Consider the following 19252-nt stretch of genomic DNA (forward strand, 5'->3'; position numbering starts at 1 on the left):
AAATTAATATTTATTATTTATAAAATAATAACTGATGCAAACTAGTTTAATGGAAGCACATTAACACTTCAATTTCATTTCATCACAGTCCAAACCTCATTATGGTCAATCAGGTCTTGGACTGAAGAAGCATGATCTTCTGGTAGTTCAATCAGCACAGTCTCTGAGATGTCTTTAAGGGTATCATCAATGTGTATCTTATAGATATCCTGTACCTGAAAAAAGAGCAGGCAATAGTATTTTTAAGACTGCCCAATGAGTAAAACAGTAACAAAGGGCTGCTAACTGGAGTTTTTATGCTTGTTGTTAACAGCAATATCTATATTTGAAAATAATACCTTCTTCACAAGATGTTTAAGCTCAAACAAAGCAGTGTCAACTTTTTGGAAGAACTTGTCTAGGAGAAAGGACGACCACGTAAGGAGCACTGACCCATACCGAAGTGCAGAGTCCACCTTGCAATTTACCAAAAAACAGAAGTTACAATTTAGCTAGTCTAAAAGCAGTGACAGATTCAAAATTCTAAAGCTCTTCAAGATATAACAAACAGAAAGATAAATATGTGGCAAAACTGATTCTACACTTGTTCACACTATGAACCTTTATGAACCCATTTTCCCCACAAGGGACATGATTTAGGTAACTGTTCTTCTTATATAAATACATAATAAATGTGTTGCATTTACAAACTGATTACATTTTTTATTTTTGAAGCCATCAAGGTGGTGAATTCTGCAGGTATCCTCTCACAAGTGGACTCATAGTCTGCCAAAATAGTCTATAATAAAGCAAATAAGGCATAGAGGTCATTTTATTTTAACACAATCCATCCTTCAGTTACAAAACAAACAAACAACAAAAACCTTCTTGTTTACCTGAAGTCGGAGATGATTAGCATTAAGTTTGCTTTCCATCTTCACGAGATGCAAAGCCTGCTTTGGGACCTCCAGATCCATCTTCATCAAATATTTAGCCTCTCGAATGACCTCAGTTATTTTGGGATCAAAATTGACAAAAAATTTTCCAGTCTTTGGGTGTCGAACCAGCAGTGTGACATTAAGGACTGTCATGAAGGAAAGAAAGGGAGAAAATATCAGAAATATTAACAAAACCCTGTCAAGTATCATGACAAGCCGTATTGTACGTCATCTAGGACATGAACATTATAAGGTTGAACCCGACAACCAACCATAGTCCAGTTTTGGCACTTCAGCCATCCATGCTCTGTGGTAAACTGTCTCAAACTCCACAAACACAACAGCAGCTTGATTGTACATTTTCACCACAGCTTGTCCATCAGGGCTGTACAAGATGTCAGTGTGTTCCTGTTTAGGGACAACAGGACCATTAAAATATTAACATATTTCAGTACAACAAAGTATTTTAGTTGTTTTGATGGAAAACATTTAGGATTACTTTTATGTACGACATTGGTTCCGCAGTTTTTTTGTAAAGGTGTCTGACCCAACCAATCCTTCCAGCCACAGGAGGCATGTTTCTAGCTAATGGGGGGTTGTCTTTCTGCTCGTTATAGAGCTGCAGAGAAAGAAGAAGAAGATCTGATTTAATCAAATACATTAAAATTGACATTTGGCAATAACTTATGATTAATTTTATACTTCATTCTTAGTATCTACACAAGTATATGAGCTTATGAAAATAGGATACCTTTATCACAAACTCTAATTCTGAGGCATAATGCTGAAGAACAAGACACGAGAGACTGGAAATTTCTTCACCTAGACAGGGAATCTTCAGCCTTTGAAAACTATAAAACAGGAATTTATCACACCTCTGGTTTATCACACCAAATCAACCACAGGAAAAACTTTTATTATACTACTATGCAAAATTATACTGACCGTTCTATTAAGCAAAGAGCTTGCTGAGATGAGGTGATGTTTGAGAAGCATGATCTCATAAATGCTCGCAGCTGGTTCTGTAAAGGAAAAACTTTCCATTTCCATGCTATCAACTAAATCATGAACAATATTAAAGAGAAGGTTCCGCATTGGAACCAAACAGAAGTAAACCGCACATACCTCGATATGGCTGATTTGACCCATAAACTTATCAAAGTCCGTTTGGAATTCTTCTGTCCTCGAAGCCAAAATATCATGCTGTTTTCTTTTTAGATCCATGCAATCAGTGTGGAAGTGTTTGGCCAGAATCTCAATGCCTTCAATGTTTGACTTTCCAAGAGGTTCAAAGGTCTTGAACACTGTGATTATTTGTGTGATCTACAAACAATATGTCTTATTGTTACTTGGCAAGGCCCTATGGTAAGAGAAGAATTAAAATAAAAAATAGTAAAAGCAAACTACACCTTTTCAAGCCGCTTGCAGAAGCCCTCAAACTTGGAAAAGATCTGCATCTCAGAAACCTCAAGAGCTCTCTTTCCAGGTCTTTCCATTGTTCGTTTCTTTGTTTTGTGGAAACAGGACTGATACTCCTGATACAAGCAGATACAGTCCTGACAAAGATAAAGGATGACTAAAAAGTTAGTGAAAAGCTGATGTAATGGGTTGTATTCACAAACGAGTAATGATATAGTCATCTAACCTGCATTTTCTTGATGATGTCTTCAGAATCTTGATCCCATATTAGACATGTACCATTGTCAGTAATATAGGATCTGCATGCTGCAACCATCTGATTTGTAACCTGGACATTTTTTTCAGAATCCTTAAACTGCGAATTTTCATAAAAACCTACATTTTCTAAAACAATCTTTTTTGGAGGTTGAATACAATACCAAATACTTACTTTAATGAACAGTGCAGATATCTTTTCACTTGTATTGTAGTACGGTGAAACACTGTATATCATATGAATGGCATTGATGACATTCTGCACACTTTTCATTATGGTGACCTGAAATCACACACCCATGTTTAAATATTTACCCAGCCTCTATGGAAATTATTGCTACTCCTTAGCAATATTTTCAGAAAATTGACCCAACATGCTCTAATACCTGATGCACCAGACATTCCATCACAGACAGTTTTTATTATAAATAAGTAATGTGGGTCACGTTGATAAATCTTCTAGCCATTACACTTGAGTTATGCATCTACATTTCACAGTATGTTAAATATTTAGGAGAGAAATTTTTCGAATTGTCCACAATATTGCATTATTATATTATTGACTATACATACCGGGTCACTGTTGTAAAGGGGTTGACAGACCTTCTCCAGTGTGTGAAGGAATTTTACATTGCCTTTAGCCTCATTGACACAATCTGTTATCCTGGCATCCAGTTCTCGCCACATCTACATGGGTACATGATTGAATTCATTGTCACAATTTAAGTGATACATACCGATACTGTATGTCAGTTCTTGAAATTTAATCTGCCCTTAAGAGGTTACAACACCAGAGCCCAAAATAGTGTTTTAAGATTCCAGAACACTCAAAAGGTAACATACTTAGACATTACCATTGGAACAAATGTGATGTCTTGACTTGATAAAATGTTAAGAATTACGAAAGTTTTTGCACAGAATAAGTTGGTTACATTGCATTGATACACACATTAAATAACAGACCTACCAAAAAGTTAGCATAGAATATTACCATTCTTATACATTTTGGTGTTAAATTTCATCTCAAGCATTCATACCTTCATGATCTTGGAACGACTGATTTGAAGCATCATTACCACTGCCTTACACTCTGGGCCTTGGATGTGACTGATGATTGAGCTGAACCTTAAAGACATTCTTTTCCAATGTTCTAACTCACTCAGTGGCCCTGCAGAGTCAACCTCTTTCCTCAACTGTTCACTCTCTAACAGGACCTAATCATCATGCATACAGATGGTTACAGGTTACATTTTTCTTTTAAACAACAATTAAATCAATGAATCTACAAATGGATTAACTTGGAGTGCAAAATTAGCATTTTTAAATTTTAGCATAGGGGTAAAATAAATGCATATTTTGGATTAAGTGTATAGTGTAAACATGTTCTAGGGTACAACCCTAGAAAAACATGTATGAACTCTTAATTTGACTGCCTGTTAGGGTTATGAGAAATAGAAAGTCTAAGTTTAACCAACCTTTTCAATTTGCTTATACCACTGCATTAGAATTTCTTCCAGTCGACGCACTATGTCAGGATTAGAAGCTGCAGCTTTCCTATCTTCAAGGGAGACCAGCTTAGAAAAGTCAATATCTGTGACTTTATACAAGTGAACAATGCTCTCATTCCTCATCTGAATATCTGGTGTACAAAAAAGAAGTACTATCTTGTGAAAACTAGTTAAAAATCACAATTTAGTTACAATAATGCCATTGTTAAGACAATGCATCAAATGATAATTCTAAACCAATCAACAGTGATCTGCCATAGAAAGTGGTAAAGACTGCTGTAATTCCTTTTAAACAACAAAACCTAACACAAAAAAACGACTTACGCACCGAACAGTTTGAGGAAGAAAAAGACTTACCATCTAAGGAGGTAAGACACTGTTTAATAGTGTACTTGAAGTTCTTTTTATATTTTTCTCCATGCCTGGACTTATCTAAGACACCCCAGTTTTGTGACTCAAGAGCTGGTAGCACAAAGCTGTAAGCATCCTTTATCCCTTTCAGTAGACCATCTCTGGCATCAACCATGGAAAATAAAATCTCCTACAAAAACATCAAGATGAGACCACCCATAACTTTACCAAATCTAAAGGGTAAAAAAAAGTAAAAACCATATTAGTAGTAGTTAAAAGGGAATTAACAATGAACATCTTACTAACATTGATTCTTGCCCTGACCAGCTAACATGTCCCAAATTAACACATAATACGCTTATGCAAAATTATACATTTAAAATGACATAATCGGGGTTACTTTCCGAATTCATAAACTGCATGACAAATCAATCTCTCTGTATTCATCCAAATTGTATTTAAATAAAACTTTATTTTGTATTAAATTGAATTTAGAGTTGTTTAGTCTGAATTGCTGATAGCTTACTGCTTTTAAATTTTAAAAGTAAAAAGGAAAGTCAAGGCATTATACATTGTTTTATTTTTACATATTACATTGTTAATCATATGGTTTATGATTACTCAACTTGCTAGTTCATTGACTTGTATATACGAGTTATTCATGTACAATACAAATAACAGCTCAGTATCATAACAGCTCAGTATCATTAACTTTCTTCAGCACATAAAAAAAATATGACGTGCATTTAGCAGCATTTTATTGGCTAGTAGAATAATAATTCAAAAAGAAAATGCACCTATAACCAAAACAAATAAAAACAAAAGAATTATAAAGAAAACAACTCACAAAAAATTATCATACCTCATGTATATTTTCTGAATCCAAAGGAATGTCCACGTTTGTTCGTGTGAAAGAGCAGCAAATACCTGTAAGGCATGTCTGAGACAAGTTGGCTAAAAAAAGCCTCGGTATTTTTGTTCCTCTGGAAATCCTGGGATATAAGCGGCCACACTCTGCAATTAAACCCAGATGACTTTTGATAGGATGAATAACTGGAACATTATATTAGTCACTACTGACATCAATTCTGTCAGTATCAGCCAATATTTAATAGGCAGCTCTAACAAGAGTCTATTGAAAAATTAAGCATATAGCCTAATGTGCACAACTTTCAATCATTTAAGAGGTCTACCTACCTATTCCTGGGACTTCAGACTCTTGATATACAAAGGAAATGGTTTTAGAGCCTCCTTTGGCGAAGAAATTATCAAATGGAGCCAACTATTTATCAAGATTACAAAGAAATCGGTAACATTTTAAACCATGAATGATGATATGAAAAACATTAAAACAAAAAAAAGTCCCCGTCATCTCTAAAGCATTTATGAGAATTAAAACTTATCCCCAAAATCAAATGAAGAGAGCCACAATATCCTGACAATGCTCTACCCTTTTGTACATAGTATTCATTTTTATTTATTATGTATATTTTATTATTCCTTTATTTTAGTTTAGCTAGTTGTTTGCTTGCTTGAAAGGAACTCGCAAAGTAAGAATTTCACTAAGTAAAATCTTTACTGTGTATGTGACAAACCTCTTGAACTCAGTCATGTTGTATGTTGTCATGAGACCAAACATAATGTACAATTTCATGCACCTTAAAGCCACAATAATGTTTTCTATTATTTGTTTAGAAACCTCAGCATTGCCAAATGGTCTTACAACAACTGGGATGATATGAAGTATTTTAGACATTGTCAAAGCTAACTGAAGGGAAAAAAACCCCAGAACACTCACAGATGAATCTAAAATAAACTCTTCTACTGCTGTTGGCTCCAAAGACAGCCTGTCAGCCAGGATGTCAGTCATATACTTATGAGCAGGGGTGAGGAGTTTTTTTCGCTCCTCCCTTGCCTGTATGTATCCCTGAGGAAGACAGGGGTTAGAAATAATGGTACATGTACGTGACAAACGCTGTACCACACTACAACTGCGTTGCTTTCATATATTCTGTAACGTTAAATCCACAAGTGGTTTGCTAACGCTAGTTTGCTAACGCTAGTTAGTTAAATGTGTTCCATCACTTTACCTGCGTATTCGCCTTTGGCCTGCACGCATCCATCATGGAGCTGAAAATCACTTGCCTTGGTTCAAAATCTCCCCCTTTTATCCTCTTCAGAGTAAACCAAAAACATAATTAGCTTAGCTAGCGTTGCACGTTTGCACGACGGTGTAAAAAGTCAACTGTCAGCAAACGTAACGTTAGCTTAACGTTAGCTGCATTTACGTTAGCGTTAGCTGTGTTTACATTAGCGTTTGCTAACTTTCAACACTACTATTTCAAACATTGTTCTATTTATAAAAAAGTAAAAGGTATAGTTACTTTACTGCAATAGCTTAGATTAATGTGAATTAGTTACTGATGCTAAACATTTTGCTAACTGAACTAACGCTAGCTTGAGGCTACCGTTAACAATAAGGTTAACATTAAAAAAGGATATCGGGAATCAGTTGGCAAATATCTCCTTCAAAGGTTACTGTAATATATTTTTCTGCCCTTACCAAACAGTTGTCACCCGATAACAATGGTAGCTGCCTCTTGTCCACATTTTGTGTTTATCTCTGTTTCGCAAAAGGAAAAAGTTGTTAACCCAGTAACGGTAACCGTTGCTTCCTGCTTACCGTTGACCGTTGACCGTTACTGCTTTAACCCTCCCAAATCAAAATCACTATTTATCCGTTAGGAGCTTCATTTGTAAAAAGCTCCAGAGCTTCAATGGTCTTTTTTAGGTTCTCACAACTGAAACAAGACTTCAGATGTTATAAAAAATTTAATTATCTCTTTTAGCACTGAAACTGAAATACATCCTCTGCCAGTACATGCTTTGTATTCAGTTACTGTGTCACAACCTGAAGGCATGTTTGCCTGACCAAGAAGGGATTTTGGGGCTGCTGCAGTTTGGATGACAAACTATGACACAGATATAGGCCTGTTAATATAGGCTGGTATTTAGACCTATTATTCTTTACTGACTCATCACGTCTACTTACAGTGGGTACGGAAAGTATTCAGACCCCTTTAAATTTTTCACTCTTTGTGTCATTGCAGCCATTTGCCAAAATCAAAAAAGTTCATTTTATTTCTCATTAATGTACACTCAGCACCCCATCTTGACAGAAAAAAACAGAAATGTAGAAATTTTTGCAAATTTATTAAAAAAGAAAAACTGAAATATCACATGGTCATAAGTATTCAGATCCTGTGCTCAGTATTGAGTAGAAGCACCCTTTTGAGCTAGTACAGCCATGAGTCTTCTTGGGAATGATGCAACAAGTTTTTCACACCTGGATTTGGGGATCCTCTGCCATTCTTCCTTGCAGATCCTCTCCAGTTCTGTCAGGTTGGATGGTGAACGTTGGTGGACAGGCATTTTCAGGTCTCTCCAGAGATGCTCAATTGGGTTTAGGTCAGGACTCTGGCTGGGCCAGTCAAGAACGGTCACAGAGTTGTTCTGAAGCCACTCATGACTTAAGCCACAATGACTTAGGGTCATTGTCCTGTTGAAAGGTGAACCTTCAGCCCAGTCTGAGGTCCTGAGCACTCTGGAAGAGGTTTTCTTCTTGCAACCAGTCGTCCTGTCCCTGCAGCTGAAAAACACCCCCACAACATGATGCTCCCACCACCATGTTTCACTGTAGGGATTGTATTGGGCAGGTGATGAGCAGTGCCTGGTTTTCTCCACACATACCGCTTAGAATTAACGCCAAAAAGTTCAATCTTTGTCTCATCAGACCAGAGTATCTTATTTCTCATAGTCTGGGAGTCCTTCATGTGTTTTTTGGTAAACTCTATGCGGGCTTTCATGTGTCTTGCACTGAGGAGAGGCTTCCATCGGGCCACTCTGCCATAAAGCCCTGACTGGTGGAGGGCTGCAGTGATAGTTGACTTTGTGGAACTTTCTCCCATCTCCCTACTGCATCTCTGGAGCTCAGCCACAGTGATCTTTGGGTTCTTCTTTACCTCTCACCAAGGCTCTTCTCCCACGATTGCTCAGTTTGGCTGGACGGCCAGGTCTAGGAAGAGTTCTGGTCGTCCCAAACTTTTTCCATTTGAGGATTATGGAGGCCACTGTGCTCTTAGGAACCTTGAGTGCTGCAGAAATTCTTTGGTAACCTTGGCCAGATCTGTGCCTTGCCACAATTCTGTCTCTAAGCTCCTTGGGCACTTCCTTCGACCTCATGATTCTCATTTGCTCTGACATGCACTGTGAGCTGTAAGGTCTTATATAGACAGGTGTGTGCCTTTCCTAATCAAGTCCAATCAGTTTAATTAAACACAGCTGGACTCCAGTGAAGGAGCAGAACCATCTCAAGGAGGATCAGAATAAATGCACTGCATGTGAGTTAAATATGAGTGTCACTGCAAAGGGTCTGAATACTTATGACCATGTGATATTTCAGTTTTTCTTTTTTAATAAATTTGCAAAAATTTCTACATTTCTGTTTGTTTCTGTCAAGATGGGGTGCTGAGTGTACATTAATGAGAAATTAAATGAACTTTTTTGATTTTGGCAAATGGCTGCAATGACACAAAGAGTGAAAAATTTAAAGGGGTCTGAATATTTTCCGTACCCACTGTATCTATGATATTTCAGCTCAATGAGAAATAGAGTCCATTGGATAAGTTTCATTGTTAATAAGACCAGAAGATTCTGAAACTTAAAACTTTAAAATCTCATTGTTAATGTTTGTCATTTCATTTGTAAAGGCAGAAGCTGTTCAACAGAGCCCAGAGTTTAAACCTGTTGCTCTTTGATATTAATTTGGAAAATGTAAATACCTCTATTTGCTGTTCTGACCCATTTTGGCATTTTATTTCACATTATTTCATAGAGAGGTACAGAAGAGCCGGTAAGGGACCTCCTGAACTCATGTATGTGGACTGTGGCTGCTGTCGTGTCCATGGCGTGTCTTCTGTGAAACAGATCTTCAGTCGGGTATGCTGGTACGACTCGACATCTTTCACTGGATCCATCGATTTGATGCGGCCGTACGGGTGGATCACCACCCAGTGACCTGGCGATACGCGCAGGACATCCAACCCCCTATGTTTCCCTGAGTGATAGAAAAATCATTGAACTGCATGTCAGTAAGTCCGATCTGAGCCATCAGGTCAGGAGGATCACAGTTGTCCAGACTGCTAGTGATATCCTCAAAGGATCAGCTGGGATGGATGAGAACCAAGTGCAAGTCTGTTACCACGTACCAACTACCACGTCCGAGAGAACCAACAGAAGCACCTTGAATGCATTCAGGATCCACTGGGTGGGAACATGTACACCACCACAAAGTATGTGGCCTGTAATGGTGTGCCCCTTCCATGGTACAGCTTGGTGAGGGAGAAACACTCTGGAAGGCTTTCACTCTTTTCTGCCCAGCATGATCCCAGGGCCCCACTGTGCTGCTGTTCCTTTCAGGTGTATCTCCTGGTTGGAATTGCATGCTGGTTTGGACTATCTGTTCTCAATTATCTGACCATTACGCTTAGACCAGAGACGCTTTGAGCAGATGAGGATGAAGATGATGACGTTTCTGCTGGTGTGGCAGAGGAAGAGGAGGAGGAAGATGTGGGATACAACTCTGACAGAGACAGTCTGACTTTACTGAGAGACAATCTGTGCCTCACTGAGCAGGCTGCTGAGTTTGATCCCTGTGTGGAGGATGTATGGAGTCCAAATCATCTACCTGGGTACCAACATGTAGAGGAGCTAAGGTGGTCCTTGTTCAGATTGCCTTGGAGGAGGGAAAGCTTGGGATAAGTGACTCTACTAGACAGAGGGTCATCAGTGTCCGGAACAAGCTTGACCTCCACGATTGTAACATCCAGCAGTTCAACAACCCCCAGACTGACTCTAGAAAGAACCAGCTGATGTACTACATAATCAAACAGCTGTGGCTTCATCCTTATTGTGGAGGAAAGGCTCAGGGGTCACCACTGAAGCATCAGATCACCAAAATGTACCAGCATGTGCAACAGAGAGTTACTGTGGATGATGCTGGACTCAGCAAACTTGGCATTCCAATCCTGAAAATCAATTCCAAGTGTGTTAGTGAGTTCATCAGGAGCCATGAGGCCTTGGCAGCTACAAATGTGACAGATCAGGGTTTGGTTGTCCTCCGTCAAAGAAAAGCAGAGCACAGTGATACAGAACATCAGGCTACAGTTAAAGTGAACATCTGTGCACTGTGTGGCAAACCCACTGAGGGCTACAAAAAGTACAGGAAAAAGACCTACTGTGAATTATCTACATCTAAACCATCCACATCCAAAGACATTACTGGACAAACCTTTGAGACTTTTAGACTATATGGAAAAGAGGGAAAATGTCACGTCATGACTTCTGTTCAAAGCCCCATAGACAAAATTGAACACTGGTCATCACTGGGAAACAGAAAATAGAAAAAAAACAAACTCAAAATATCTGGACAAAAATTAGAAAGAGTAACAGAGTTTAAATATCTTGCATTATGGTTTGATGAAACGCCTCTAGAGAACCCACATTAATCATGTGGAAACAAAATGTAAAAAGGTGCTAAACCTTGCGAGATCGATCTCAGGACTAGATTGGGGAACAGACAAAAAATCTCTTAGACATTTATAGGGCTTTGATCAGGTCCAGTATAGATTATGGTTGCATTGTATATGGAGCAGCAGCCAATAGCATATCAAAAAAAATGAGACAGGATACAATATAGGAGTTGATAAGGCAATCCTAACTGAAGAATACTAAAGGAAAAGATATTATAGCTATTTAAGGATACACACAGACGGCTAAAAGGATCCAGGCACGGGAGATGTTGGAGCCGGGGTGTACCTACCAGAGTCAAATATACCGATCTGTAAAATAATCACTAATAATCTGTCAGTACTCACAGCAGAAACAGTTCCCATGATCCACTGCAATGGATAGAGGAGGTTCAGCCTCAGAGAGTAGTTATCTGCTCAGACTCAGCTGCAGCTATAAACAGCCTAAAAGCAAAGGAAACCTGTAGAGATGACATCATAACAGAAATTCACTGAGCCCTACTGAGAGCACAAAGAGCTGGAACTATTGTTTTTGTTGGATCCATGCACATATGGAAATTGAGGGGAATAAAAAGGCAGATCACATAGAAAAAAAAAACGGCACTTAAACAGGCAAATGAAATTATTAGTCACAGCAGTGGTGAAGGGTTCATGACAGAGGGAGACACTTGTACAGCATATTTTAACAGAATGCACCACAGGACTGTGCGAAAGGATAAAATATGCAGGTTAGACAGAGGTTGGAATTGACAAGGAAAGAGTGTAGTAAGGCCATTAGGGGGAACCTTAAGGACACAGGGTTAATACAGAGTGTAGTTGGTGAGCTAAAATGATCAGCTCCCATACACTCCGGTACACTAGGTGGCGGTATACACTGTCAAAACCCGGTTGCAGGAGAAGAAAAGAAGAATAACAAAACCATGCTGCACAGCAAAACGCTCTTCTTAAAGGTAAGAAACATGTTTGGCATTCTTCGTGGACATCAACTATCGAGGCAACTCTGCAGCAGGAAGTGCTAAAATATGACATCACGTGTGAAGTTGGATAAACTTTTCCAACTTTTTTTTTTTACACGTGTTGTGTTTCCCAGCGGTTCGGTCTGCTGGAGTTTTGCAGGCGCTAACTAATATTTCCTTAAAACAACATTCACAATAAATGATAACAGCCAAACAGAGAAAAATAACTCGACGATTAGCGCTAAGAAGAATTCGCTTCAAAGTGAACTTCTTATTCTGTGTTTAACCGGCCGCTCAGCTGCTGCAGTGGAGCGATATCAGACCAGGTCATGAGACCCCGAGACCCCCCCCCGTCAGCTCACTCAGCTGCGAATAAAAACATGCGGCAGCACAGAAACGGAGCAGAAAATGGATAGGAGGAAGTGGAGCTCCGTGTGGCTGTATGTTATGGCAGATAATGAAACATCATCAGACTGTACAATTTGTAAAAAGACACAGTGGCAATGCGACAAACTTATACAAGCACATGATTAATCATGCTGAAGAAAACAGCAGGTTACAGAGACAGAGGAGGAAATAACTCCACCCAGATCTCTGAGCCAAAACCAAAAAACCTGATCCATGAGTCATTGGCAGAGCCCATCCAAGTAGATAATACTGGTGACAGCGATATTTCAGTCATCTTTGTCATTAGGTAATATTAATTTTCAATTGGTCATGTGTTAATTTAACCAACTCAAAAAGTATAAATTATGCTAAGACCTTGATATAATGATTTATGCCATAGAGACGTTATTTAAATGAATAAATGTATTGCAATTGAAACAAATACACTGAATATATTTTGCATGCAACATAATTATTAAAAGGTATCCATATCTGCGATATTGGCCCTGTGTGTACTTGGTATTGGATCAATACCACATTTTGCAGTATCAATCACCAGCGAGTCTTGGGACAACACTCGGCTCCTTGTCTCTTCCCATGCTGCTCATGCCAATACACTACAACACCTACAAATTGACCTGACAGGTTATAAAGCACATTACTAAAGCATTTAATGGTTGTGTCATGAAGCCTTCACTTCAAAGATGGCACTTGGTTTCTCAGTGTTCTATTCTTTAATACTTCAAACCTACAGATTGGTGATGTAACACAGGCCTTCATTGCCACATCAGCTGTTGCAGTGTGTAGTGGGATTTGTAGTATGAGGGGTGGGAGTGCTTGATCCTAGCAGTAATTATAAACACACAAAATTATCTTGTGGACCGTATATAATTATATAGTGGGCCGGATGTCATCTTTCCTAAATCCCCATAATAAGGCTGTGTATGCAGGGAGAACATGATCATGTGTGGATCCATTTGGACACTGAATCAGCATCACAGTTTGTCCATAACTAAGTGTTAACACTGTGATAGCATTGTTGAATGAAACATTCTTTAATCTGATGAAAAACAGGATCAGGTAGTGGAATGACTTAAGTTTGACAACTGCCTTTAACCTTTGAATTTATGTGTTTCTGTCTCCTCTCACAGGAGATGATGATCTACTGGATCCTGCTGCTCACCAGCCTGACCCCCTTTGACTGTGGTCAGTTTTTATCCACTAACTCAAATCAATTGGAAAGCCAAAATAATCCAGGCTGTGAGTGTGTGTGATCATCACTTTCCCTCTGTCTCCTCAACAGGAACATTTGTAGTGAATGTGACACAGAGCTCCTATCACGCAGAGGAGAACCACAACATCACACTGTGCTGGACCTTCACAACCACAGCTCCCATGTCTGTCACATCAATTAATGTCATCTGTGAACTGTTAGCTAAGGACAAAAATCCAGGCCTGTTTTGTCTAGAGAAGGGTGTTGAGGTACCAGGGTTTCCGGACAAGCAGTTCTCAGGACGAGTCTGGTTTGACAAAGGTGTCCTCAGGGAAGGACGAATCAAACTTCATATGTCCAGACTCAGACTGGAGGACTCAGGTGTGTACCGGTGTAAAATGAAGACAGTTCTTGGTGGAAACTCTAGGACGTGTCAACTCAACGTCACTGGTAAGTTATTTGCAGAAAACTTTCCTCACAGATTAATTTCAGCAACTTTTTGATAAATAAGAATCTGAGAAGAAAACTATTGTGAAAATTACAATCCTGCCTAAACTGAACTTGTTCACATCCTTCCAGAAAAGTTTTCCTTCACGTGAAAGACACAGATTTGATTTGTCTCTTTACAGCAGCGAGAGACTGGCCTGATCGTGAGGAACAACCCGAGAGACCAAAACCAGCAGGTCAGGGAGGGATCAGCCTCTATGGTATATTGGGACTGACAGCAGCAGCAGCAGCAGTAGTAGCAGCAGCTGGACTAAACAGATGGTTCAGGAGGAACTAAAGTAAAAATTAAATTAAAATAAAATAATAAAAAATAAAATAAATTGAAAGACCAAAAATAAAACAGATATAAAAGAATAAGCTGCAGCCATCAGGCGTGAATAAATCTTAAGTTAGAAATACTCTCAGTGCAATGAATCTATCTTTTATGGTTTATTGCTATTTAATAATGACTTGGGAATACTTGAATAACTGTTGGCAGTGCTGACATTATTTTATACTTGTACATTGTTTTTTTTATTTTTTTTATTTGCAAATTATTCATGTATCATGGTTCAAATTACTGGCATTAATCTTAAAACAATATAAAATGGAGAGTTATTGTTCAATATGGACACTAAGCATATCTATTTATGTTAGGCAGGTCATGCAACATGTTTAGATGACTCTTCAGAATTGTTACTTTTGCACTTTTAAGCTGAATAGTGGCATTAAACTCCTGTAGAGCTGCTACAAAAAACTATATTAATAAACAATTGGTCAATTATGTTTTCAATAAATCAATTAAAATGACTTTTATGAAACAATATAAAGTCTGTTTTCAATTTCTCCAGCCTGCGTCAGTCATCAGAACCACATAAAAGAAAGACCAAAACAACAGGGCACCACCACTATCCACATAACATTGTAAAAATCGTTTAATTATGGAAAGCGTGACTTTCACTGTTCTCTGCTTTTGCCATTTTCATCTCTGCAACTGCTCGTTGTGTCACTGTGTGCCATTACGAACAGCTGCATCACTAGGTCTAACTAATCCATAATGATATTTGTTGCCAACTGTTTTAATAATAGATTTATATTGATTTTTATCAATTAGTTGGTGCAGCCCTAATTTCCTGATTTGATTTGCAAACCCCCAAATCATTTGAATTTTATTCTTGATGATTTAGTTTAATTGACAAATACCAGTGTTGCATGAAGTGCTTCCTAAAATTCTTCTGAATTCAGCAACACTGTCTTCTTAAATATGCAACTGTAAAGTGAACATTACAGATAACATTGTAAAGACTTTATTGCAAAACACTTGTGTAGTGAATTTAAACACTGACATGCCATCCTGCTAGTCATTTCATGATGAGAAGAGCAGCAAGCACCATGAGCAGCAAGCACTTGTACCAAAGTTTTAGAAATGATTATGCAGCTTGACTCCTCCAGCAAGCTGCAGAATATATTGTCTTCTCCCTGAGACCACTGATTAATCGGAGTCCTGATTTTGTTGTGGCACCCTCATCATCCTCTCCAGCTTTTTCCACTGAAAGCAAGGAGGATTCAAAGGATCCTGAATCTGAGTGGACCGGAAGGAATGGTGAAGTGTGTTTTCCCACCAATACGGAGACAACTCCCTTTTTTCAGCCTGACAAAGGCGTGACTTCATGGCCGATGCATTACGCCATTGTGAGGGTCCAGAACGTGGATTTTGTTAACAGAGATTGAATGAAGGGCAACATAAATGGGAAGGCCACAATTTTTCCTAGGTAAATGAAAGACGCTTTTATTAATACACTAATTTTAAGGCTTCAACATCAGCTCCTGATGTTCAACACGAGAGGACATCTGATGTGAATGATGCTGATGTGACTGATGCAGCACTTCAGCCATGTCTGGGCACTGCAACATCAGCAGCAGAAACCACACATCCTGAGGTAACTGTCCAAGTCCAAGGTAGTTTGTAAGGAAACTAATCATTTGTTTGTGGAAATTTATAATTTCCTGACTAGATAACTGCTAACTTCATCATGACCTCCTGTATTTGTCATGGTAAGAATATTTTGCCCTCTGTAATTGTCATCATGATGATTATAAGAGACTGTTTCATACAGGTGTGTTTAACATGGATCCATTGTTGTCCATGTTGCACATTTTGGACACAAGTGTGCCACAAAATAGGCAACAATGCCTTCTCAGGGCTCCAAAGGAGGCCAAGGCTCTGGTGTCTCTCAGCAGACTTTATGACAAGAACACAGTCCAGGATGAAAAGACAGCTTGTGAGGAAGGTAGTGTGTTTCCACCCTGTGTTTCTACTGCTGCATAGATTTTTCATTAAAGTCATTACAATTTCAGTGTCTTCAGCTAAAGAGAGATGTCTCATCACCTCATCTCCATCAGAGGTGCAGTACCTTGGCCAGCTTAAGCTCACCTACAGTGGCCAAAGCTTTAAATGGCTGGTGGAGAATGATGTTGGCTACATTAAGCACTAGGTTTGTTGCACTAAACAGAATCAAAATGTTCATAATCTGTTTTTCCATCAATTAATTGTCTTATGTGATATTTTAGTCTGATTGATCTCCATATAAAAGTAGTCCATCTGGAGAAGGTGGTGAGGATGTCAGGTGAGAGATGTACTTTTCACAGCCTTCCCAGAAAGTAGAGCCACTGCTGGGCTTTATCACATTTCCAAAGTAGAGCTTCACACCACTCTGTTTCCATAATTTGACCTTGATGGAGATGGAAAGATCAACCAGGGTGAGAAAGGAGATAGTCAAGGAGCTGGACACTAATAAAGGGGAGGATAAGAAGTTTGGGCACCAGCACATTAAGTAGCTACTAAACTAATTACCCACAAGTGAGAGTATACAATCTGTCACTGCAATTTACAGCATCATTTCCATTTGATCAATAAAGGTTTTTGATTGAGCTGTAGCCTTTCCTGTCCTGTAGCACCATGAGGCCCATATAAATGACAAACTGACCTCAGTACTGGACAAAACTAATATGAATGTTCACACTGTTCAAAAACACTTCGGACTCAGCTTTTCCTTGGAAACAGTCACTTTTGTTAGAAAATCTGTAGAAAATCCCACCTGAGACTTTGTAATAGTGGAAATCAGACAAAAGCACAAAGATAAAACCAGAGCTGTGACTGAGCAGGTTGAGTGTCTCCCCCAAGTGGTGGAAGAATGAAATTAGAGAAAAGACTTAAAAACCGGGACAAAGACCATTTTCACTGAACTGATCATCATAAACATATATAAAATACAGAATGAATATAAAACATTCTGACCAACATCAAGATACAAGACTTTAAGCATCTTGTTCTTTTGCTTCTGCTCCTTTGACTTTCCACATCAACACAGGGGAGAGCGCGAACGCAGTCCCCCACTACCAGAAATTATGCAGTCGAGATTCCCACATTTGGGGAATTCGCAGGGGTCAGCACAACCGGAGTGCAATGGCTGAGCCTTGCCCTGGGTGAACCACCTTCTTGATCATGGTATCTCCCCTGCCAGGTAAGTATGAATTGGACTGCTCCAGCACGCGGAGCCCATTCACACACGTACGAGTCAGACTGACGGTCACACGGGAAGAAGCGGCGCTGCGCTTCCGCCTCAACAGCTCGCTCCAACCACTATTTCACCTGGACACGTCTCTCACGCCATTATTTTAACCAACACAAACATCACGCTGGAACTTTTAGCAGCAGCCTCTCTGTTTCCCAGCATGCTTTGCCACACCCCACGTGGGTCACATGGTCGGTCACGTTTCTTTTTTCCCCTTAAATCAGAAACTTTTTAATAAAGAAACCACTGAAATGCTGCGGTTACGTCTCCGTTGTTATAAACGGTGCGTAACAAGCGAGGGTCGAGATATACCTTTAGTTTGTATATTTCAGGGAAAGTGCAGCACGACCAAAACACGTCCAAGTATTTGTCTGATTTTCACTGAGGCTGCTCAGTTGTCAAACGGTATCGGCCTCTTCTACGCTTTGTTTACAAAGGGGCAGCACCGGGGACACACAGGCCTGATACAACACGAAGAAGAAAACAACTGAGAAACAAAAAGGACAGAAAATCCTCCGAAATTCACACACGACACTGTTTTCATCTGTCACACGAGCTCTGGCGCCACCTGGTGAAGGATTAAAGGCACTACACCTCTTTGTTGCTAAAATCACAACTCTTATGTCCATAGTGATTATGCATAAAAAAAGCCTATACAATAAATTAGCAATAGATTGAATGTACAGTGCCATAAACTTATAAATGTATTGTCATAACAAAAAAACGAGTCTACATAGATGACGTGTAAAGGACATTTCTTATGATGTTAGACAAATACAGAGAAACATCCAAAACATGGAAACAGCGCCCCCACAAAACCATTGTGGCCAACAATATATTACATCCATAGTGATGAAAACTGCCATAGAGATGAAAGAAAAGTTAAGGGAGTTAAACCAACTACTCACAACAATGTGAAATCTACAGGAACCTGAGACATTCTGACCAACATCAAGTACAAGACTTTAAGCATCTTGTCTTTGCTTCTGCTCCTTTACTTTCCACATCAACACAGGGGAGACCGCGAACGCAGTCCCCCACTACCAGAAATTATGCAGTCGAGATTCCCACATTTGGGGAATTCGCAGGGGTCAGCACAACCGGAGTGCAAGGCTGAGCCTCGCCCTGGGTGAACCACTTCTTGATCATGGTATCTCCCCTGCCAGGTAAGTATGAATTGGACTGCTCCAGCAGCGGAGCCCATTCACACACGTACGAGTCAGACTGACGGTCACACGGAAGAAGCGGCGCTGCGCTTCCGCCTCAAAACTCGCTCCAACCACTATTTCACCTGGACACGTCTCTCACGCCATTATTTTAACCAACACAAACATCACGTGGAACTTTAGCAGCAGCCTCTCTGTTCCCAGCATGCTTTGCCACACCCCACGTGGGTCACATGGTGGTCACGTTTCTTTTTCCCCTTAAATCAGAAACTTCTTAAAAAAAAACCACTGAAATGCTGCGTTTACGTCTCCGTTGTTATAAACGGTGCGTAACAAGCGAGGGTCGAGATATACCTTATTGTTGTATCAGGGAAAGTGCAGCACGACCAAAACACGTCCAAGTATTTGTCTGATTTTCACTGAGGCTGCTAG

General features: G+C 39.4%; 2 protein-coding genes and 2 non-coding genes across 4 annotated transcripts in view; 1 reads left to right on the forward strand and 3 right to left on the reverse strand.

Moving 5' to 3' along the window:
* The window catches only part of LOC113124621 (dynein heavy chain 8, axonemal-like), a 30800-nt gene extending 24227 nt beyond the window's left edge, over positions 1-6573 (reverse strand). Inside the window, exons 1-20 of the mRNA XM_026297649.1 lie at positions 6541-6573; positions 6249-6377; positions 5648-5732; positions 5313-5464; positions 4457-4640; positions 4067-4230; positions 3629-3805; positions 3165-3278; positions 2767-2874; positions 2563-2664; positions 2327-2473; positions 2043-2240; positions 1863-1939; positions 1669-1768; positions 1417-1536; positions 1190-1325; positions 876-1063; positions 698-778; positions 339-455; positions 96-215 (exon numbers count right to left, since the gene is read on the reverse strand). Of these exons, the coding sequence (XP_026153434.1) occupies positions 96-215; positions 339-455; positions 698-778; positions 876-1063; positions 1190-1325; positions 1417-1536; positions 1669-1768; positions 1863-1939; positions 2043-2240; positions 2327-2473; positions 2563-2664; positions 2767-2874; positions 3165-3278; positions 3629-3805; positions 4067-4230; positions 4457-4640; positions 5313-5464; positions 5648-5732; positions 6249-6377; positions 6541-6573 (2532 nt within the window). The remainder of the gene's footprint in view (positions 1-95; positions 216-338; positions 456-697; positions 779-875; positions 1064-1189; positions 1326-1416; positions 1537-1668; positions 1769-1862; positions 1940-2042; positions 2241-2326; positions 2474-2562; positions 2665-2766; positions 2875-3164; positions 3279-3628; positions 3806-4066; positions 4231-4456; positions 4641-5312; positions 5465-5647; positions 5733-6248; positions 6378-6540) is intronic.
* The window catches only part of LOC113134680 (calcium-binding protein 2-like), a 137585-nt gene that overhangs the window by 37723 nt on the left and 80610 nt on the right, over positions 1-19252 (forward strand). The window lies entirely within an intron of this gene.
* Positions 17448-17611, reverse strand: LOC113125780 (U1 spliceosomal RNA). The gene has a single exon (XR_003295194.1). It is a non-coding gene; the product is annotated as a U1 spliceosomal RNA (small nuclear RNA).
* Positions 18667-18828, reverse strand: LOC113125782 (U1 spliceosomal RNA). The gene has a single exon (XR_003295196.1). It is a non-coding gene; the product is annotated as a U1 spliceosomal RNA (small nuclear RNA).

The sequence above is a fragment of the Mastacembelus armatus genome, chromosome 18 (assembly GCF_900324485.2).
Source record: "Mastacembelus armatus chromosome 18, fMasArm1.2, whole genome shotgun sequence".
Lineage (NCBI taxonomy): Eukaryota > Metazoa > Chordata > Actinopteri > Synbranchiformes > Mastacembelidae > Mastacembelus > Mastacembelus armatus.